General features: G+C 39.1%; 1 protein-coding gene across 1 annotated transcript in view; it reads left to right on the top strand.

The window, feature by feature from the left end:
- The window catches only part of LOC128642303 (sulfotransferase 1C2-like), a 68,555-nt gene that overhangs the window by 29,330 nt on the left and 14,803 nt on the right, over positions 1-24,422 (top strand). The window contains exon 3 of the mRNA XM_053695025.1: positions 14,800-14,897. Within this exon, the coding sequence (XP_053551000.1) occupies positions 14,800-14,897 (98 nt within the window). The remainder of the gene's footprint in view (positions 1-14,799; positions 14,898-24,422) is intronic.

Below are 24,422 nucleotides of genomic sequence, written 5' to 3'. Positions count from 1 at the left end.
CCGCCGCCACCTACATTATACCTATGAACCCCTAATCTGCTGCCCCTAACATCTCCGACGCCTACATTATAGTTATTAACCCCTAATCTGCCCCCCCAACGTCGCCGCCACCTACCTACAATCATTAACCCCTAATCTGCTGACCGGACATCGCCGCCACTATAATAAATGTATTAACCCCTAAACCACCGCACTCCCGCCTTGCAAACACTAAAGTAAATTTTATTAACCCCTAATCTGCCCCCCCAACGTTGCCGCCACCTACCTACAATTATTAACCCCTTAATCTCCCGCACCCAACGTCTCCGCTACTATAATAAATTTATTAACCCCTAAGTCTAACCCTAACCCCCCCTTAATTTAAATATAATTTAAATAAAGCTAAATAAAATTACTATCATTAAATAAATTAATCCTATTTAAAACTAAATACTTACCTGTAAAATAAACCCTAATATAGCTACAATATAACTAATAGTTACATTGTAGCCATGTATATTTATTTTACAAGCAACTTTGTATTTCTTTTAACTAGGTACAATAGCTATTAAATAGTTATTAACTATTTAATAGCTACCTAGTTAAAATAATTACAAAATGACCTGTAAAATAAATGCTAACCTAACACTAATTTAAATAAATTAACTACAATTATCTAAAATAAAATACTATTAAATTAAACTTTATTACAAAAACAAACACTAAATTACAAAAAATAAAAAAATATAAAAATTTTAATCTAATTACACCTAATCTAAGCCCCCTAATAAAATAAAAAGGCCACCAAAATAATAAAATTCCCTACCCTATACTAAATTACAAAGTAATCAGCTCTTTTACAACCCACCACCCACACACCCCTACTCTAAAACCCACCCGATTTCCCCCCCCCATAAAAAAACCTAACACTACCCCATTGAAGATCACCCTACCTTGAGCCGTGTTCACCCAGCCGGGCACCGATGGGCCAGAAGAGGACATCCGGACTGGCAGAAGTCTTCATCCGATCGGGGCAGAAGAGGTCCTCCATCCAGCAGAAGTCTTCATCCAAGCGGCATCTTCTATTTTCAGTCAATCGGAGCGGGTCCATCTTCTATACAGCTGACGCGGAGCCATCCTCTTCTTCCGATGTCCTAACTAAGAATGACGGTTCCTTTTAAATGATGTCATCCAAGATGGCGTCCCTCGAATTCCGATTGGCTGATAGGATTCTATAAGCCAATCGGAATTAAGGTAGGAAAATTCCTATTGGTTGATTTAATCAGCCAATCGGATTGAAGTTCCATCCGATTGGATCAGCCAATAGAATGCGAGGTCAATTCTATTGGCTGATCCAATCAGCTAATCGGATGGAACTTTATTCCGATTGGCTGATTAAATCAACCAATAGGAATTTTCCTACCTTAATTCCGATTGGCTGATAGAATCCTTTCTATCAGCCAATCGGAATTCAAGGGACGCCATCTTGGATGACTTCATTTAAAGGAACCGTCATTCTTTGTTAGGACATCGGAAGAAGAGGATGGCTCCACGTCGGCTGTATAGAAGATGGCCCGCTCCGATTGATTGAAGATAGAAGATGCCGCTTGGATGAAGACTTCTGCTGGATGGAGGACCTCTTCTGCCATGATCGGATGAAGACTTCTGCCGGTCCGGGTGTCCTCTTCTGGCCCATCGGTGCCCGGCTGGGTGAACACGGCTCAAGGTAGGGTAATCTTTAATGGGGTAGTGTTAGGTTTTATTAAGGGGGGATCAGGTGGGTTTTAGAGTAGGGGTGTGTGGGTGGTGGGTTGTAATGTTGGGGGGGTATTGTATTTCCTTTTTTTTTACAGGTAAAAGAGCTGATTACTTATGGGGCAATGCCCCGCAAAAAGCCCTTTTAAGGGCTGCTAAAAGAGCTGATTACTTTGTAATTTAGTGTAGGATAGGGAATTTTATTATTTTGGGGGGCTTTTTTATTATATTAGGGGGTTTAGATTAGGTGTAATTAGATTAAAAATTTTGTAATATATTTTTTATTTTTTGTAATTTAGTGGGGTTTTTTGTAATATAGTTTAGTTTTATTTAATTGTATTATTTTAGATAATTGTATTTATTTAATTTATTGATAGTGTAGTGTTAGATTTAATTGTAACTTAGGTTAGGATTTATTTTACAGGTAATTTTGTAATTCTTTTAACTAGGTAGCTAATAAATAGTTATTAACTATTTAATAGCTATTGTACCTAGTTAAAATAAATACAAAGTTACCTGTAAAATTAAATATAAATCCTAAAATAGCTACAATGTAACTATTAGTTATATTGTAGCTATATTAGGGTTTATTTTATAGGTAAGTATTTAGTTTTAAATAGGATTAATTTATTTAATGATAGTAATTTTATTTAGCTTTATTTAAATTATATTTAAATTAGGGGGGGTGTTAGGGTTAGACTTAGGTTTAGGGGTTAATAACTTTATAGTAGCACGTTGGGTGCGGGAGATTAGGGGTTAATAAGTGTAGGTAGGTGGCGACGACATTGGGGGCGGCAGAATAGGGGTTAAATATAATGTAGGGTTCAGCGATGTTAGGGGCAGCAGATTAGGGGTTCATAGGGATAATGTAGGTGGCGGCGGTGTCCGGAGCGGCAGATTAGGGGTTAATAGTATAATGTAGGTGTCGGCGATAGCGGGGGCGGCAGATTAGGGGTTAATAAGTAAGATTAGGGGTGTTTAGACTCGGGGTTCATGTTAGGATGTTGGGTGCAGACTTAACTTTTATTTCCCCATAGGAAACAATGGGGCTGCGTTAGAAGCTGGACGCTGCTTTTTTGCAGGTGTTAGGTTTTTTTCCAGCCAGCTCAGCCCCATTGTTTCTATGGGGAAATCGTGCACAAGGACGTTTAGCCAGCTTACCGCTGACTTAAGCAACGCTGGTATTACAGTGAGAAGTGGAGCTAAATTTGCTCCACGCTCACTTTTCTGAGGCTAACGCAGCTATTCAGAAAACTTGTAATACCAGCATTGTTTAAAGTGAGTGGTGGGAAAAAAAAGGCTCATTAGCACCGCAGGTCTGGACCGACAAAACTTGTAATCTAGGCGATAGGTACTTAAAAATAGGCGTTAGTAGTAATAAACCATAAATCTACAATGGGCAACCTAAATTTAAAGTAAAACTGTACCACAATACCGCTGTGACAATTACAATTAATAAACACATGGAAAGTGACTCTCGATAAAGTAAATATAAAAATAAAAATGGATAGTGACTCTCAGAGAAAAATGAAAATAAAAATGAACATGACTATGGCAGAAGTAAGGCATATCATAGAAATGTCTGCCAGTCCAGATGGGTATTAAGTCCCTAAGGGATTAATGTTTCCAGATGGTATGTCCACCACTCCTCCCTTTGTAGTAGTAGCCTATTCCAATCGCCCCCTCTGGAGATGGGAGGTATATGATTGATAATCGTATACTTGAGGTCTGTAACCTTATGCTGTAATTGCTGGAAGTGCCGTGCCACCGGTTGTTCTGAGCCTCCATTCTTGATCGCTGTTCTAATGGCAGACTGGTGGTTTGCCATACGTGTACGGAGATCGTCAACGGCCTTTCCAACATAAAAAAGGCCACATGTACAATGAGGTAAGTACACAATATGTGTGGTGGTACATGTAATACGGTATTTGTGCTTATAGTTCTTTCTTCTATAAGGGTGGGTAAAGGAGGATCCAGTAATCAGACCTCCACAAGTAGTACAGCCTAGGCAACGGTATACACCTGGTTGTGTGGTGTCCAACCATGTTGTCTTCTTATAGCATTTTTGTGGATCAGTCTGAACCAAAATGTCTCTCAAATACCTTGCCCTTCTATACCCCATTCGTGGGGCAGGCATATTCTAGAGGGGGAGTGATCAGTCAGTATTAATGATCTCCCAATGTTTTTAATTGCTGATGCTAACTCCTCTTTTATCCCCAGTGTAAGTTGTCACAAAAGTCATTCTGTTCTCATCAGTCGTTATTTTTTCTTTTTTTCTTTAAACAACTTCTGGAAACCCCTAAAGAAAAAAGAACGACTAATGAGAACACATTGACGTTTGTGACAACTTACACTGGGGATAAAAGAGTTAGCATTGGCAATTAAAAAACATTGGGAGATCATTAATACTGACCGATCACTCTCCCTCTTGAATAAGCCTGCCCCACGAATGGGGTATAGAAGGGCAAGGTCTTTGAGAGACATTTTGGTTCAGACTGATCCACAAAAATGCTATAAGAAGACAATATGGTTGGACACCACAAAACCAGGTGTATACCATTGCCTAGGCTGTACTACTTGTGGAGGTCTGATTACTGGATCCTCCTTTACCCACCCTTACAGAAGAAAGATCTATAAGCACAAATACCGCCTTACATGTACCACCACACACATTGTGTACTTACTTCATTGTACATGTGGCCTTTTTTATGTTGGAAAGACCGTTGACAATCTCCGTACATGTATGGCAAACCACCTGTCTGCCATTAGAACAGCAATCAACAAGGGAGGCTTAGAACAACCAGTGGCACGGCACTTCCAGCAATTACAGCATAAAGTTACAGACCTCAAGTATACGATTATCGATCATATACCTCCCATGTCCAGAGGGGGCGATCAGAATAGGCTACTACTACTACAAAGGGAGGCGAGGTGGGCATGCCATCTGGAAACATTAATCCCTTAATACCCATCGGGACTGGCAGGCATTTCTATGATATGCCTTCTGCCATAGTTATGTTCATTTTTATTTTCATTTTTCTCTGAGTCACTATCCATTTTTTATTTTTATATTTATTTTTATTTTTACTTTGAGAGTCACTTTCCATGTGTTTATTAATTGTAATTGTCACAGTGGCATTGTGGTACGGTTTTACTTTAAATTTAGGTTGCCCATTGTAGCTTTATGGTTTATTACTACTAAGGCCTATTTTTAAGTACCTATGTTTTTCTGTATAGGCTGTGCTTAAACCTATGAACGTTCTTTTCTATTTTTTGTTGAGGATTGCTACGGCAACTGTGGAGCATTCATGGTTGTTTTACTACGCCCGGGTACAGAACTACATTATTTGTATTGGATCTATCTTGAACATAGATTTTGGATTGCTGTGGCGTTTATGTGTATTTGTTTATATCATGAGTGTCTTATCCATATTAATCGACTGTTCATCGAATTGGGGATGTTGTACCCAATCGGTTTTTTGCCCCTCTAAACTCTGTGTTTGGTTACTATGGCAACCTTTAAGTATGACTAGTTGTGATGAATGTGATTTAAGTCCATTCTTTTCGATTTCCGCTATCTAATGGTTAATGTTTTTGGCTCTTTTGCACAAACTGCTTTTCAACTTTTGTACGTTCTCTCTTATTGATTTGTATGATTGCTATGGCAACCATGAGACGTTCAAATTTTGTTGAAAGCATTTTAGATACACAGTATTACGTTTATTAACATGCTCTCTGCATTATTCTTTATTGTATCTATATGCTAGTGATATTGTGCTAATTCCCTCTATTATATGCTTACTAATCTGGTTCGAAGGTGTGTTTACCCACAGATGCCGATCGCTCATGTGATTGGAGGTATCTCACCCAATCGCTTTTTGTCCCTCTATTTTGTTTATTAGGTTGCCATGGCAACCTTGAGGCAAGATCGATTACGGCATGTACGGTCTCATCACACTTTTGCCTTCTCCTTCTTTATGTGATTGCTTTTGCTTTGGACATATTCTTGTGTTTTAATAACATATGTTATACATGTTAATTTTTTTGACAGCTGCTCAGGGTGATGATGTCACGATTTGGGGTGGGTCTACCCAGGAGAATGTGGCGTCCAGCTGCTGCACGGTGTTATGTTTGGTGGTGGGTAAGTTAGATTGTATACACACTTTTTTTTGTCTGAGGACGGACTTGTATTGGTCCGAAAACGTTCACTAATAAAGTGAGATACTATTAACAAGATTCTCTTTTTCTTCTATAAATATATATATATATATATATATATATATATATATATATATATATATATATATATATATATATATATATATATATATATATATATATATATATATATATATATATATATATATATATATATATATATATATATATATATATATATATATATATATATATATATATATATATATATATATATATATATATATCTCAAATTGGTCTGCATGGCTGTCGTCCCAGAAGAAAGCCTCTTCTAAAGATGATGCACAAGAAAGCCCACAAACAGTTGTTTGAAGACAAGCAGACTAAGGCCATGGATTACTGGAACCATGTCCTGTGGTCCAATGAGACCAAGATAAACGTATTTAGTTCAGATGGTGACAAGCGTGTGTGGGGGCAACCAGGTGAGGATTACAAAGACAAGTGTGTCTTGCATACAGTCAACCATGGTGGTGGGAGTGTCATGGTCTGGGCCTGCATGAGTGCTGCCAGCACTGGGGAGCTACAGTTCATTAAGGGAACCATGAATGCCAACATGTACTGTGACATACTGAAGCAGAGCATGATCCCCTCCCTTCGGAGACTGGGCCGCAGGGCAGTATTCCAACATAACGACCCTGCAGGCTGCAGAATTTTAAGTGCCTAGGGCAGCACAAAACCTAAATACGCCACTGACCTATACCCATGTATATTCATATATTTATGTATATATTTTACAAAAAAAATCATCACATACATATAGAAATATATATGTAAAAATAAATAGAACATTTTCTTCTTGTCAGGTTTAGTGCACTTGGTTAAACGCGGTTGGGTTAGTGCACGATGGATACGTTTTCTATCTTCATTAAAGTCTATGTGGAGAAGAAGTTCGCACGGTATCCAAACTCCTCAAGTTAGTGCACGTTGGATTTCACTCATGTACAAAAAAATAGCTTTCAACTTGTAATACACGCGCTAATCAGCACACTCAAAAAGCTTACTTCTAGTGGTGTTAACACTCAAGCGGCAGCTCTAAATAGCGCACCACTTGTAATTTAGCCCTAAATTATTAATTAAAGGGACATACAAGCAGGGGCGGACTAATCAGCCGGGCTAATAGGACCTGGACCAAGGGCCCAGCATGTAGGGGGGCGGGCCGGGGGCCCACAAATTGCATCACCATGGCTCCTGGTGTGCTGCTTAAGCTGGGGCTTACTGCTGCCCTATCAGTAACTAAGCAGTTAAGTGTGTGTTAGTGCCTGGATGTGGGGTTTGTTGCTCGGGGTCTCTAAAGTGTGTGGGGGGTACTGTAGGGGCTTTATCACTGTGAGGGCCATGGAGTGTGGGGTATGACCCTGGAGGTTGGGGGCCCTGCCTCTGGTCCTTGACATTGGGGGTCCTTGCCCTGGAGGTTGGGGGGCCTGGTGTGGGCAGGGCAAGGAGGCTTCCATGTTCATTTGCATAAATTTGGGTCTGTATGAGATAGTGGGGGCCCTTCCCTAATTTTTACCCGGGGCCCTGTTTGGTCTCAGTGCGGCCCTGCATACAAATCAAGGGACATTAAACAGCTGGGTACAGCTAAAATAGCAGGTTACTACTCACTGTACAATTACATTTCCTCCTGTACCTGCACCGGTCTCTAAAGCCTCTTATTTTACCTCATTACAGAATCCAGTTAGTAAAGCTCTGCATTTTATACTGGGCGCTGCCATCTTGTAGCTCCCGTATTGCTGCATCATGTGACAGGAGCAGAGCTCTTTCACAGATCTGCTTTCTGACAGCTGTACCTGTCATTTCAGTTTATCTCACATAATACAGAGCAGTTAGTGTTACATTTGTGCAGGTTTTTTGCACAGTTTAAAAGTTACACAACAAATATAAGCTCCAAGATGGCAGCGCCCAGTGTGGAGATGCAGAGCTGCACTAACTAATACTTGTAAGGGTTAAAATTAGAGAACGACTTTGAAGACAGCTGCAGGCACAGGAGGAAAATCAATAGCATAGTGAGTAGTAACAATTCTATTGTAGTTGTACTCAGCAGCTCAATGTCCCTTTAAAGGGACACTGAACCCAAATTTTTTCTTTCGTGATTCAGATAGAGCATGACATTTTAAGCAACTTTCTAATTTACTCATATTATCAAATTTTCTTCATTTTCTTGGAATCTTTATTTGAAATGCAAGAATGAAAGTTAAAATGCCGGTCCATTTTTGGTGAACAACCTGGGTTGTTCTTGCTAATTGGTGGATAAATTCATCCACCAATAAAAAAAGTTCTATCCTGAACCAAAAAAAAAGCTTAGATGCCTTCTTTTTCAAATAAAGATAGCAAGAGAACGAAGAAAAATTGATAATAGACGTAAATTAGAAAGTTGCTTAAAATTGCATGCTCTATCTGAATCGTGAAAGAAAAAAATTTGGGTTCATTGTCCCTTTAAGCTTTTGAGTCTGAGTGCGGAATTTTAACACAGTTTTTAATGTACTTCTATTATCAAATGTACTTAATTCTCTTGATATCCTTTGTTGAAAAGCAAAACTAGGTAGGATCAGGTGCAGCTGGCAATTGGTGGCTACACACATGCCTCTTGTCATTAGCTCATCAGATGTGTTCAGTTAGCTCTTCCATAGTACATTGCTGCTTTGGTGTGGAATTTAACTGTGTTTGACCAGAGTTATACAAGAACAATGAACCCTCGCAAAAGTATGAAACAAGTGTGTGACTACAGTCCAATATACTGCTGTTCCGTGCTGTGCAACTATGCAGGTTAACTCTGTCAGACCCGGCTGACAAATGTCCCCATTCGTAGACCTGGAGTTCCCAAACGGCACAAATAACCACAATTTCCACCTCGCCTCTCTTCGTCCGGTCCTAGAGACAACGTTTGAACACACCCGGTCAGGACGCCTATACTTCTAGCAGCAGTCCCCGGTTCTCTCCTGGGTATACCGGTCTCCTCCGTCTGGCGTGCCTGGTGCCTCTGTTGACCCTCCTCAGACTTGTCTCGAGGGAGGGGACGTGGTTGGTGTGTGCGTGTTCCTCGCACTCCAACTTCCGGTGCAGGCTTGTGGTTTGAATGACAGCTGTACGTGCAGTATGTCGAGTAAGGGCTTCCAGGGACCTTGTAGGAGAAAACTCTGTGGTGCTGTGCTCTACATCCTTAGATCAATACAAATCAGCAAAAAAAGGAATTGGATGGAGCACCAGCGTTTAAAAAGTCAATACTTTATTAGTTATCCTTTAAAACATAGAGGAATAAAATGGTAACAGGATGGTTTTGTCCTAACAAGAGTCAGCTCATACAGTTAAACACATACATAGTTATAATCAAGCAATAGTGCAATAATAAACTGCTCTGACACACGAGAGCATTTGTTTTTATACTTGTATAAATAAAGCTACAGCATAAATAATTTATTTTGCCTGCTTTTGCTATAACATTTTCTCAGTTATACTTAATTATGGGGGAGTCTGAATGACCCAGCAACATGCTACACTGTGATTGCTTAGATCAGAGCACAAACTCATTTACATGTGCCTTTAACTGGTAACAGGATTCCCACCAGGCTTTTGAAGGGGTTCTTCCCTGAACTTTTACAAATTTACAAAAACGTAAATTATTTAAAACCAGTTACACGGAAATACTTAACTACTTTTATTCTATACCCCCCTCCAACAACCCAACACCCACACACCCCTACTCTAAAACCCACCCAATACCCCCTTAAAAAAACTAACACTACCCCATTGAAGATCACTCTACCTTGAGCCGTCTTCACCCAGCCGGGCACAAGTGGTCATCCAATCCGGCCAGATGTCTTCATCCGATGGGGCAGAAGAGGTCCAACAGACCGGTAGAAGTCTTCATCCTATCCGAGCAGAAGAGGACATCCGGACCAGAATAAAAAGGCTTCATTCAAGTGGCACCTTCTATCTTCATCCATCCGACGAGGAGCGACTCCATCTTGAAGACATCCGGCGCGGAGCATCCTTCCAGCATGACGACTAACGACGAATGACGGTTCCTTTTAAATGACGTCATCCAAGATGGCGTCCCTCGAATTCAGATTGGCTGATAGGATTCTATCAGCCAATCGGAATTAAGGTAGGAAAATCCGATTGGTTGATGCAATCGGCCAATAGGATTGAGCTTGCATTCTATTGGCTGATTGGAACAGGCAATAGAATGCGAGCTCAATCCTATTGGCTGATTGCATTTGTAATTTAGTATTGAGTAGGGCTTTTTTTATTTTGGGGGGCTTTTTTATTTATTAGAGGGATTATAGTAGGTGTAATAAGTTTAAAAATCTTGTAATTATTTTATTATTTTCTGTAATTTAGTGTTTGTTTTTTTTGTCGCTTATGCTCTGTTGCCACTCATCTGAGGCCAACCTCCATGATTCCCAGAGTGCTGCACCACAGCTCCGTGCAGACTCCGTGGCATGCTGCAGAACTCTGTCTAGCAGCCTCTTGTATGCCTTTTCTAGTTCCCATTCTTGGATAATAAGCTATACCATATCGGATACCAGCCAGGGTACCCCAGAGAGATCCAACAGCTGCTCTCGGGAGAGGCCAAAGCCCTCTGTGGGGGAGCAATCCTCCAGCCATGGCCGTGCTTGCATAGCGAGCCATCTGAGGTCCTGGTAGCCGTCCTCCACCCACATCTCTGCCTGGACCAGTTGATCTTGTTCCGATAGCCATTCCTCAATGAGCTGCTCTCCCAGGAAAAGCACTTGCAAGTCCTACCGGACCCAGTACCTCTCATCTGTGGGGAGGACCTTTCCATCACAATCCTTTACTTGTTGAAGCCTCTCCCTCCATAGTTGCCGGCGGACAATGCTCCTGCAGCTCAGCTGGTCTAGTTTAGAACCAGGACCGTCCAGCTGGGTCAGTGCCTCCTGTACTCGGCTTCCATAGTTACCAGCTACTGTGGCCCTTCTTTGTCAGCAGGAATCGTGTGGAAGAAGCAGATCCCACCACTGCCAACCAATGTGACGGCTAACCCGACTTGGTAGCTCCATCAAACGGGTCCTGCTTCCTCCCTGCTGACTGCAGCTATGTAGCTGGCAAGTGACCACAGCCTGTAGCCACACCTGATGCCCGACAGCACCAGTACTCAGTGTCCCACCCTGTGGCTGACTCCAGCTACCCCGACTGGGTAGCTCTGCCAGAGGGTCCTTCCTTTGCCTGGAACAGGCTGCTATGTAGCCCAGGAAAGTGATTCTAGCAGGAGCCCACCTAAATGACTAGAGAGACTAGCATTCAGGTAAAATAAGAACTGACTTTATTGGGACAAACACACATCTTGATAAAACAGGCCCTCCAGACTGACCAGCACCTCCATAGCAACCATAGTCCCACAGAATCCCAGGACACAGGTGACGGTTTTGGGGTGATACTGGGGGAGTGGTGGCACTTCCAGGGTGTCATTTGAAAGCTCTCTGTCCCCAGATGCCACAGTCCAAAAAGTGGCGTGGTTCGTTATTGGGGACCGGAGATACAGCCCGTTGAATTTATGGGGGTAGGGGTGTCCAAAACCCCTGGTTCCCAAAGCAGCTCCCCTCCGGTAATTTCCCCACCACTTGTCCTCCCTAGGGGCTACTAATCCCCAAAAAAGTGAAGCTCTGGGGCACATGGTTGCTGGAGCAGGGGTAAAGTTAGCTGGAGTTCCAGGAGCCCGGACAGCCTAGGAGGGTTTTCCTGGTCATACACCAGCTTTTCACAAGACAAGCAAACCAAAGCTTCCAGGGATTGTGGTTGCTCTGAGGAGCCCAAAACCACTGAGAAACAGGGGTGAGGTTGTAGGGGGGTGTAGCCTTAACTGTCTGGTATCCGTGACAGTATTGTATTTTTTTTTTTTTTTTTTTTTTTTTATGTTTGATTGGGACATACAAACTCTGCCATCAAAAATATCTATATAAAAAGTGCATGGCTAATTTAATAGGGTTGCCAACTTTTTTTAACCCCTTAAGGACCAGCGACGTACCCTGTATGTCGCTGGCTTTTTTTTTTTTGGGACTTGATTGTTTTATAGCGCGGTCTTGCCACCAGCGTTGAGACTGCTCTATTCCACAAAGCCTGCTGGAGGGAGGGCATTAATAGTGTGTTCTTGCTAGACTTGTGCTATTATGTCCTGAAAAAAACCTTAACGACCAGTGACATACAGGGTACATTGTGGTCATTAAGGGGTTAAGAAAATAAGGGAGACTAAGAAATTGAGACATTTTATGTAGGAAATTGACAAATTATGCAATAGTCACTGAAAAACACTTTATTTTACAATTTGATACAGTTTGGTACAATAAAGTTATTCATACAAATCTTCTTCAGACACAGGGGGATATTTATGAAAGGTCTGGCGGAACTGATCCGACAGTGCAGATCAGGTCCGCCAGACTTCGCTGAATGCGGAGAGCAATACGCTCTCTGTATTCAGCATTGCACCAGCAGATCTTGTGAGCTGCTGGTGCAACACCGCACCCCTGCAGATTTGCAGCCAATCGGCCGCCAGCAGGGGGTGTCAATCAACCCAATCATACTCGAAAGGGTTGATTTTCGGCGATGTCTGCTCAGAGCAGGCGGACAGGTTATGGAGCAGCGGTCTTTAGACCGCTGCTTCATAACTGGTGTTTCTGGTGAGCCTGCAGGCTCTCCAGAAACACAGGCCCCCATGCTCCATCCAGAGCCTGATAAATGGGCCCCACACAGTCTACCGTAATACATTTTAACAACTTTCTACAAATATGTAAATTATATTTCTTATTTAACGAATGAAGACTTTTATCTGTCAGATACATCAAAATTATTAACTAGAGTACAATATTAAATGTTTGTAATGAACCAATGTAACAAGCTACCCCAACCTTATGTCTCTGCACCCTTAACCTATAGACTGTGAGCTCTCCGGAGCAGGACCCTCTTCCTCCTGTACTAGATTTGTTTAGTTTTGTATTTTATCACAAATCTTTGTCATTGTATACCCCTATCATTGTACCCAGCGCTACGGAATTTGGCGGCGATTTACAAATAAATGATGATAATAATAATAATATTAAAAATAATTGCTCTCTGTAATTTGCAATCTTGGGCGGTCAGTTTCACTGCTTGTGAAATTTGTCCATCCAGACAGTGATAAATCCGCCCCATAATAGGGCAAAACTCTGTTATATCAGGGACTTATGTTTATTTTACTATACATATAGTTCAACTTTTTATAAGGAAGGAAATACATTTCGCTTATAATGCACCTTTGTGCATTCAGAAGAACCGTTTGACATTAGTAGATTTTAGCAAAGCAAACAAAAGGTTAAACCATTCAACAGCATATTCCAAGCGTTTGTCAGTGCGGAGCTGTGAATAACGTGATCTACAGAGTTCCCGTGTTATAAAGTGTATTTTCCACGATGTTACAACTTCAAAACCGGCCTCATAGGGCACATACAATTATCATGGGGTATGCAGGTACTCACTGGACTGTTAAACGTCCTGTCTCTCCGTCTTTCCTTCACTTAGCTTCTTCCCGGCGTTCAGCTTGTTCCTTAAACAGATCGCTGGCACTACAATGGCAGCTCGCCGGTCTTGTATAGTGCTGTATCCCAGACACCTCTCCGCTTGAGCCCTTTAGGTATCCTTGGTGAGAAGAAGCTATTTAAACAATAAAAGCACCCAGTCCGGCTCCAAAGTGGTGAGATAAAAATAGATACTTTGTTTTTATAATGTTGGCTATGAAATAAACAAACGAACCACAGCAAGTGTAACCGCCAAAATTAAAAGCAAGAAGCTACAACCTCGGCCCTGCTGATGTCACTGACGCGTTTCAGGATGAACCCGTAATCATAGTTAACGCCCACGTGCCGAGGGATACATTTTATAGAAAGTATGACAGATGAAAAAGCTCCATATTAGTGCTTTAACAAATTCGGATTGGCTGCTTAATTATTCTTCAGGAAATATGAGACAACATACCACAATAGAATATTTCAAGTTGCCTGAATTGTTTAAAATAATCTGACAATGTTATTGTTAGTTTACACAAAATGTTTGGTTCTTTTTGGATTGACTGTTAGACTTCACTTACATTGTAGCGCTATCTATTGCAAACACCTCCTACTAACCTAACATCCTAAGTGTAACCTAAGGTTCTATTTGTTATTTAATGAATAGACGCTACAAATAAGTACAAGTGTGTGTATATAAATAAAAAAATTAAAAAATGTTGGCGGTTACACTTGCTGTGGTTCGTTTGTTTGTTTTTATAATGTTGGCTATGAAATAAAGTATCTATTAGTAGATTTTGACTGCTTTCCTGTGGTTTATATATACAAATTTGAGTTTGTTCCTTGACCCCAGAGAGACTGAAGTGCAATGAAATTCAGAACCCTGATGCAACATGCTGCACAGTGACTGCTTTATATGTGCTGGAGATCATTTACTAGATATGAGCTGATTTTTGTTTTCGGCTTTCGTTTACCAAAACAAATCCAGCTATTTTCTGCACCGGATTTAATAGAAACGTGAAACGCATAAATATTTGGATTTGCACTGAGATGTGTGTGATGTACTTTGTCTCTAAGAAATCAGACAACAGCCATTTTCTAGACAGATGCTAAATATGAAAATATGCACATACCTATTTACATATATCCCTGAATTGGTCACATAAAGGGAGATAAACACTAAAAAGGCTTTGCAAGGGTTGTGTCTCTGGTTTGCAATATAATGTGTTTTTTGATATATCAATTACCAATTAAATACCTTTAAAACAGTTTTGTGCGCGTTCACATCTTTTGCAAGGTCATTAATCATTTCTGATGTGTAAAAAAAACCCTCCTTGTTTTCTTTATTTTGTAGGTTTGGAACTAGCAGAAGAAATAACAACACAACGTATAATTAAAAGTCACTTTCCCATCCAGTTGATACCTCCTTCAGTTTGGGAAAAAAATTGCAAGGTGAGTGTGGCCATGAGAGAGAGAGCGGTTACTTACAAAGGCAGAGGTGAGGGAAGAAGCATAGAAGACAGATGTATGTAAAGGTGAGGGTTACCTGTGAGTCTTAGTATTAGGAAGAGGTCAGTGGTGCGTGCCCTGGTGTCTTTGTATTAGGAGGAGGTGAGAGGTACATGCCCTGGTGTCTGTGTATTAGGGGTAGGTGAGAGGTAAGTGCCCTGTTTATGTATTAGGGGTAGGTAAGAGGTAAGTGCCCTGGTGTCTGTGTATTAGGAGGAGGTGAGAGGTACATGCCCTGGTGTCTGTGTATTAGGAGGAGGTGAGAGGTGCGTGCCCTGGTGTCTGTGTATTAGGAGGAGGTGAGAGGTACGTGCCCTGGTGTCTGTGAATTAGGGGTAGGTGAGAGGTACATGCCCTGGTGTCTGTGTATTAGGAGGAGGTGAGAGGTACATGCCCTGGTGTCTGTGTATTAGGAGTAGGTGAGAGGTACGTGCCCTGGTGTCTTTGTATTAGGAGGAGGTGAGAGGTACGTGCCCTGGTATCTGTGTATTAGGAGGAGGTGAGAGGTACGTGCCCTGGTGTCTGTGAATTAGGGGTAGGTGAGAGGTGCGTCCCCTGGTGTCTGTGTATTAGGAGGAGGTGAGAGGTACATGTCCTGGTGTCTGTGTATTAGGAGGAGGTGAGAGGCACGTGCCCTGGTGTCTGAGTATTAGGAGGAGGTGAGAGGTACATGAAGTGAGCGCCAATAGGCAGAGGTGAAAGTATATGGTGTTACAATTTTATTTTACACAATGATATATATCTCAAACAAAATATAGAACGAAATTTAAAACATATTAGAAATCATGGATCCATGAATACATATTATATCATATAATAAATACACAAAATTAGAAAATAAAATATATACACAGATAGTTTAAAATTAGTTTAAAACCATGACATATAAAAAAAAGATTTTCTTTAGGTAAGTGTCCCAGATAGGGATGTATACAAACAGTCCAAATAGAAAAGCCGCAATATATAGGATAGTCCCAATAATTTGAGTATGGTATATGTGTCCAAAGTAGTGAATACGTTGAAGTGTCCAAATAAATAATCTTTGGTGAAAGAAATACTCCTTAGATGTTTCGTGTTAAAAAAACCATAAAAAATGTGATCTCCAATATTCAAAATAACAAAAATGCAAAATTTGGAAAAAATAGAAAAATTCAAATGTTATCAAAAGTGTTAAGTGATAAAAAAAGTGGAGGTAATTGGTTAGTTGAAATCCCATTAGTTGTTGTAGTCTAAAAGTTCCTGTGAAAAAAGGGGAAAGAAAACAATACTGTAGAAAATTTGAAAGCTCCTTATTAAGGGTATCAGTTATTATCTCACCAGTTAGATGTCGACGCGTTTCGGCCTGATAACAGGAATTTTTCAAGACAGTCTTTACTCGGTAAAACTTTAAGGAACTCAGACTTCCTGTATACACTGTATATGATGTACTGACATCTCTCCGGATTTTCAGTCTATTTGCAGAATACAGTTACATACTTAAAGGGACATGAAACCCAAAATATTTATTCCATGTTTCAGATAGAACATACAATTTTAAACAATGCTCCAATTTACTCTAGTATCATATGTGCTTCATTCTTTTGATATCCTTTGTTGAATGAACACCAATGCATTACTGGGAGTTAGTTGAAAGCCAATGAAAATAGGAATATATGCGATTGTGCAGCATCTGAGCCTACCTAGATTTACTTTTTAACAAAGGATACAAAGAGAACTAAACAAATTAAATTATATAAATAAAATGGAAAATTGCATACTCTATCTAAATTATGAAAGAAAAAAATGTAATATTATGAACTTAAATACCAAAATTGCTTTCTCAACAGGAAAGAGATGGCCAAGTACAAGAATTTTGACATTTAAATGCTAGAAAGAATGTTCTCCTTGATATCTGATCTGCAATCTAAATGTTTCTACAAAATGAATAAATATGAAATGTAAAAAAAAAAATTACATTTCGATGTTGAGTCCATTAGACTTACATCAAAGTCTATGCAAATCAAAATTTGAGTATTAATAATGAAATATTGTTATGTTACAGTTAATAGTTGCATTTCTCCAATAATGTGAAATTTTTTTTTTTTATTTTTTTTTTTTTATATGAAAGTAAATGTTGATTTGTTTGCTTTTAACTTTCTTTTAGAATATATTTACAAAATTGGACTGTACCCGCTGTGTAAGCAAGCCAGTTCCAAAAAAAGAAATGCTTTTATACACTGTTACTCTATTATGTAGATTGGAGCACAAAGATAACAAAAATTAAAATATAACCTTTATTGATTAAATTAAAAAGACAGCATAAAATATGTGTGTATGCTACCCTAGAAAATGTTAAAAACACACGTAACCCCTCTGAGGATGAGTTAGTGAAACGCTGCGTCAGGGGTCCTCTTTTTTTTTTTTTTTTTTTTTTTTTTTTTTTTTTTTAATTGCCTCTCTTGTTGTAAAAATAATGTAGAAAACTTTAGCATATAATTTTCTCTAAATCAGCACTTAGCGGTTAAGGCTCTTAACAGGCACAAGCAGTAGCTATTGTTACTTATCTTAGCTCTAATAATTACAAACTGTTGGCGTCTCTATAGTACAATACGTGGAATGCTGAACTAACTTTAACTAGTAGTACTAAGATTCTAGTCATAACTTTTGAGAGTAACTCTAGATATTATCATACAGTAGTTAGATGACCTGCTTAGTATAGCAGCAGTAAGCACAAGCTAACTTTTCAGCTCAAAGGGTGATAAACACAGGGTTTACAATAACCAAGATATAAGGGATCTATGTTAAAGAAATGTATTAATTTAACTACTACAGAGTGGATAGACCATAAATGCACATGAACTTACCGGTTATCCTGCACCAATATATACTTTAATATACTTGATACATTATGTCAGCTATCATAAGTTGACACTTGGTAACATTGTAGCACCATTTAAGCATTGGCAATGAGACATAATACAAATGCTAACACTGCATAAGGGTGGTATCAGCTAAATTTAATAGAAGTATTTGTTTGATACTGCAAGTTTGTGAAATCTCATTACTGATTATGATGTTTAATGGAAATTGCTGGATATAACTACGTGTAGTATTCACAAGTGCAGACAATTAAAATTTAATATCAGCACATTTTCGGTAACCCACCTGCGGTTTTAGACATTTAATTACCTAGAATTAGGTCTAACAAGTCAGATTGATAAGCCAAAATAATATCAAAGTATCAGCCCTGTACTGTAAGTTACTTACAATGAAATAATCTACAATACCTAGATTGATATATATATATATATATATATATATATATATATAACCAGTATTATCTTACTGTGTTCAGTTTTCCTGTGTAGATATATAAGGAGAGAATCTATATTTACGCAGCAGATACTTAAATAAAGAGCTGTGCTATACATTTCTGTCTAAGTGTCGCCAAGTAAATTCACAACAATAGACTACAGAGGTATATTATTATAGGTAATAACGCACAAATATTCCTAAATGGTAATCTAAGAGATTGGCCAGCTATAAGGCCACATAGACCCACAGTAGATTAACAGATATATATATACCTATAATACAATCTGTGTCTCATCACTTTATTACTAAGTGCTCAACATACTTATCATTGTCAATGCTGAATATTGAATAACCAACAGAGTGTGTTTTTAACATTTTCTAGGGTAGCATACACACATATTTTATGCTGTCTTTTTAATTTAATCAATAAAGGTTATATTTTAATTTTTGTTATCTTTGTGCTCCAAGTTCCAGTAATCAACAGAACTAATCTACATAATAGAGTAGCAGTGTATAAAAGCATTTCTTTTTTTGGAACTGACTTGCTTACACAGCGGGTACAGTCCAATTTTGTAAATATAGTCTTTCATATGCTTACGCACTGCTCCTTAAGTGTTCAGTTATAAATCTCAAATATAATTACTCAAAGTAAAAAATTAATTATAAGAGACAAAACACTTAGGCAGACAATTTTTTAAGCCTTTTACAACAAAGGTTCAAAACTTCTCCCTAAACACATTTTCTTTAAGAATATATAAATGATGGCCTATATTTGTGCCAAATTCTGTGGTGCTATTTTTATAAAGTATAAAATATAAGTGCCAAACATTTAGTTCCCCCTTGTAGGACCTCTCACACTTCTGATAATTTGGCAGACATGTATTAAATATGCACATTTGTTTTTTGGACAAATGCTTCTCCCCCCCCCCCTTTATTTAGAAATACAATAGACAATGTTGAATTATTCATGCACTTAAAACTGTTACTTTAGGGGGCAGAGCCAACCAGCGTCTAAGATGGTCGTGTGACGGGAAAGCTCTGTGAGACCAACAACCATCTAAGCCAGATTTGTGACCTAAATACTCACAAAAAGTCTAGATTCATTATGGATGGAACGTGGAATACAGGGGAATTAAGAATGGAGTGAGAAAACAGGCACCAGCTGACTTATATATCGGCATAGATCTCTAGTCACGGACAAATTGCGCCACGTCTATCAAGCAGCGCAAATGATGAGAGCTTCAAAGGTGGAGCATGGTAACAGCTGAGGATCTCACTTCCAATAGCCACCCTTTTGACTGAAGATCAATCTTTTTACAGCGCACAGATGAGCCGCATGAGCAGGTACCTGAAAATAAAATAAATAACACTACATATAAACGGCGCGAAAGACGCCATGTTGGAATTTTAAGTGGTGCTGCTATGTCTGCCTCATTTTACGCGTTTGGGTGATAAATAATATGAAGATCGCTCAGGCATCCTAATAAATGTGGGGTATGCTTACTATACTGGCGAAATAAACATATTAGGACATTGTGATATTGAGAACATCGATACTAGGCTGCAACCGGGAGGCTCATATAATAAAGTTCTGCTTGCACTGGGGCCCTCTTTAACCCGGTAAAGTAAAACTGATTGATACACAGCCAGAACAGAATATACTTTGATCGCATCAGCTGCAAGTGTCCTGGGTGGATAACTATTACAACGCTTTCAGAACTGTACATAATCTGAAAGTAAATAGCATCTCAAATATGGCATCTAAACGCCTTCCCAGATCAGACAAATCCTCCAAAGGCATCAGTACCCCAAACCTTAGGTTGCATAACTTCTTTAAAACTAATGATACCACACTTGGAGTCTAGGGGAGAAGAGGATAATACGCATGAACCTATAGATTCAGAATTGGATACAGATGCCCAGGCCCCATTAACAAGGGCAGATCTGCAAACATTACCATCTAAGGAGGATTTTACTGCCTTGATCACACAAGTGAGCCAGATTATCAAGTCAAGCCTAGCAGAGGTTAAAAAAAATATAAATGAGATGGGCAACAATTTAATTTCATTATGGATGCAAAGGAAGAGAGAATTTCCTCTGGACAGATACCACAGGGCCTTAAGACCTGTTCCCAAAGACAAAGCACCCCCTCGTGACATCATCAAATTCTCCAGTTTCAGAGATAAGGAAAATATTCTGTCTGCCACCAGGAAAAAAACATCCGATTTCATTTGAAGAAAATACTATTTTATTCTTTGCGGATCTCAGTCCCATGACATTATCCAAAAGAAAAGAAGCGGGATACCTTACCTCACACTTGAGAGATTTGGGGATCCAATACAGATGGGGATTTCCCTTCTGTTTAAAAGTGATTGAAGGAAACACTATAGCCATACATAAGTCACAGGAGGATATTGACCATTTCTGCTCCCAGCTGGGCATCTCAATATCTACACTACGAAATTAAAAGATGGAATGGAGAAAAATGAGGTTACTCAAGAAGACCTACCAAGATCAATATATACCGACTGGAACAAGGTTGCTAAGAAAAGAAAGAACAAGAGCCAAGCCGCGAGACCTACTCATTTCTCAGAAGAGACTGACCCTACTTGAGGACATAAAGATCATACTGAAATAACATAAGACCCCTCCTAGGTTCTTAAAGATGATACTCCTGATGTGTCTGTTATAGCTAGAAGCTATTCATGTTTCACTAAGTTATCAATATGTAAATATCCTATGACTAAATATTACTAGTCACAAATTTTGTTTAGATAATTATAATTTAAACCCACAGGTTGTTACGTCACACTACTGTGTGACATGAAACCCTTCCCCCCTCGTTGCTCAGCTTGAGACCCCCAGGCGTGGGAGGTTCCTGGCTGTATACTTACTACATAAAATGTTTTTGTATGTTAATGTGAAAGTTTTTGTTTCTAACAATGTTTTTTTGTTGTCTCAGTTTCTACAGTGATCCTAATGGTATTTTGAAGGCCTTACCCTTCCCCCTTCCCTTCCTTCTCTTTTTTCCCTCATTTCTCCTCTATTTTCCTTCCTACAATGGACAACCTTGACTGTCATGAGCAGATTGACAGACAGACCTACAGTATGTATGTATGAATTTATTAAGTTCCGATGGCTGATAGCCTTAATAAAAGAATCTCACACCCTCTCCGGCACTAATGACTAACAATCAGATTAAACTAATTTCCCAGAATGCTAAGAGGTTAAATTTGTCTACTAAAAGATCGGTAGCTTTGTCATGCTTTAAAAATATGTCAGGAGGAATAGTTTTTGTACAGGAGACACACTTCTCTAGAGACAATGCGCCTCATTTTCATAAGGAATTCCCCACAGGGTATTTTGCATCTCACATGAAAAAGAAAAATGGTGTAGGCATATTATTTAATAGACCCCTTTTCAATTACAACATAAAGTAGAAGATACCGAAGGCAGATGGATTATATTGGTGGGCAAATTGCACCATAGGTCTTCACCTTAGTTAATGTATATGCACCAAACAAAAACCAGACTACATTTTTTCCAGAAACTCACTAGCTCAGTTTTAGGAATCCAAAAAGGAGCGTTGATACTTGCGAGCGACTTTAATGTTGCACTAGAACCAGAAATAATTACTCAACCCGGATGAGGCTCGGTTGCCCCGGCGTCAATTAGTAAAATATGCACGAATCTTAGAAAGTTGTCCTTGATTGATGTATGGAGAACTAATCATCCTAAGCAAAAAAAAAATACTTTTTATTCTCATCCCCATAGAAATTACTCCATATTGACTTCATTTTTATAGATCAACTCGCATACAGTTTAGTTGCAGATACAAATATAGAACATACTAGTTGGTCCGATCATGCAGCGGTAAGTGCTGACTTAAAATGGCTGGAAAGTCCCTTCACACCTTTTGTGTGGAGGCTAGATGAAACTCTCCCTAAAAAAACGTTAATATTAGATAAACTCACCATAACATTAAGAGAATTCTTTAGTTTCAACCTCCCCCATCAGTCATCTTCTATAAATGTATGGGAAGCACATAAAGCGGTAATGAGGGTTGAATTTATCAAACAAAAAGCCATACTTAAAAAAACAATACATGATTGCATACACAGAAGCTATAAACACCTTACAATCAATTGAAACTTTGCACAAAAAGAATTCTCAGGATCAGACACTCAGTCAGCAACTACAATCAGCTAGGGGTAACCTTAATCACTTACTATATAAAGAAGCACAAGACAAGGCAGTCTTTCTTAAAAAAATTATCTTATGCTGAGTCGAATAAAACAGGAACTCTCTTAGCAAGGTTGTTACGTACAAAACAAATTAACTCATATATATACACAAAATACGTACCTCCGGAGGAGATCACGTGCAAGACTCTATTAGCATAGTTGATAGTTTTAACACATATTACCAAGGTCTGTATAATCTCCCACCCCCAGCTTCTTCGGATAGTTTAGATGCTCATATAACATATCTAAATGAAGTGGATCTCCCCACAATCCCGTCTGAAATAGTAAAAGAGCTAGAGAATCCCATCACCCAACAGGAAGTACTGTCAGTGATCAATAGTCTACAATCCCATAAGAGCCATGGGCCAGATGGATTTTCTAATGCCTACTATAAACAATTTAAACACACTAGCCCCACACCTTACCACATTATTCAAAGCAATAGATGATAACGTCAAATGGTCCACACAAAGTTTAGGGAAGGACAACTCAAGGGTAGAAAATTATATGCCCATATCGTTTTTACGAAAATATTAGCCAAAAGAATAAATGCAATATTGCCTAAACTTATACATGTAGATCAATTGGGTTTTGTTCCTGGCCGGGAGGCCAGGGACAATACCATATGGACACTACACCTTATTGAACACGTAAATAGGACTAGGGAACCCACAATTATTATATCAACGGATGCCGAGAAGGCGTTCGATCGCTTAGACTTGAAGTTTCTTAGGGCTTGTCTGGTTCGGTTTGGTTTTGGTAATAAAATTATAGAAATAATTTTTAGCGTTTATAATAACCGTTCGTCGAGAGTGAAAACAAATGTACCTGATCTGATAGTTTCTGGATATATAATGGGACGAGGCAAGGGTGCCCATTATCCCCGCTCCTGTTTGCATTATCCATGGAAGCTCTTGCAGCACATATATGTGAAAATAATAAAATTCACGGTATCAAGAAAGGCCCTAATGAATACAAACTTACATTATATGCTGATGATGTACTGGTCTCCTTGACATCGCCAGCTCTATTACTCCCCCATTTAATGTCAGAATTTGCAAAATTTGGTGTACTTTCAAATTTTATAATAAACCTGCAAAAATCTGAAATTCTCAATGTAACTATGAATAATGAACAATTTAAAGTTTAATTGCCCATATAAACTACAACAATTTAAGATTAGATATCTGGGAATAGACTTGACACCCTCGACGAACCAATTGTACCAATATACTTATATACCCTTGCTGAATAAGCTGAAAACTGAATTGGCGTGATAAGCCTTTGACATGTTAGGGTAGGATACAAGCCGTTAAAATGACCACACTTCCACAGATATTATATATATTGCAAACAGTTCCTGTACATCTTTCTAGGTCATTCATATCTAACCTACAATTAAAAATCAATTCATTTATTTGGGGGAAAATTAAGCCTCGGATAAATAAAGCAACTATGCATAGGCCTTTAGGAGATGGAGGCATTGGGGTTCCAAACATAGAGAGGTACTATAATGCGGTGACCCTTCAACGAGTTCTAGATTGGCATGGTAAAATAGAAAACAAAGCATGGATAACGATAGACTCTCACCTTTTAAGATCTCCGTCACTAGGAGCACTATGCTGGATTTCCCAGAGCATTAGACTAACCTTAGCCAAAACTTCAAAGTTATATTCACATATTTTTGAAAATTGGGATTTGCTGAGGGACTCTCAGCTGGGTATTTCCGCTAGAGTTTCACCTCTATCGCCTATTTCATATAATGCAGAATTCCTTGGAGGCCTAGAACCTCATAAAATCGCTTGCGGTGAACTGGGATATACTATACCATTTATAAAATTGACTATTAATGGTGAATTAAAGCAAAGACATGACTTGGAGGAGGTTGTTGGGGGAAGTTACTCATCTTGGTTGAAATACGCTCAATTAA

Source organism: Bombina bombina, chromosome 11 (genome assembly GCF_027579735.1).
Source record: "Bombina bombina isolate aBomBom1 chromosome 11, aBomBom1.pri, whole genome shotgun sequence".
NCBI lineage: Eukaryota > Metazoa > Chordata > Amphibia > Anura > Bombinatoridae > Bombina > Bombina bombina.
This window is presented reverse-complemented; position numbering and strand designations above follow the sequence as displayed.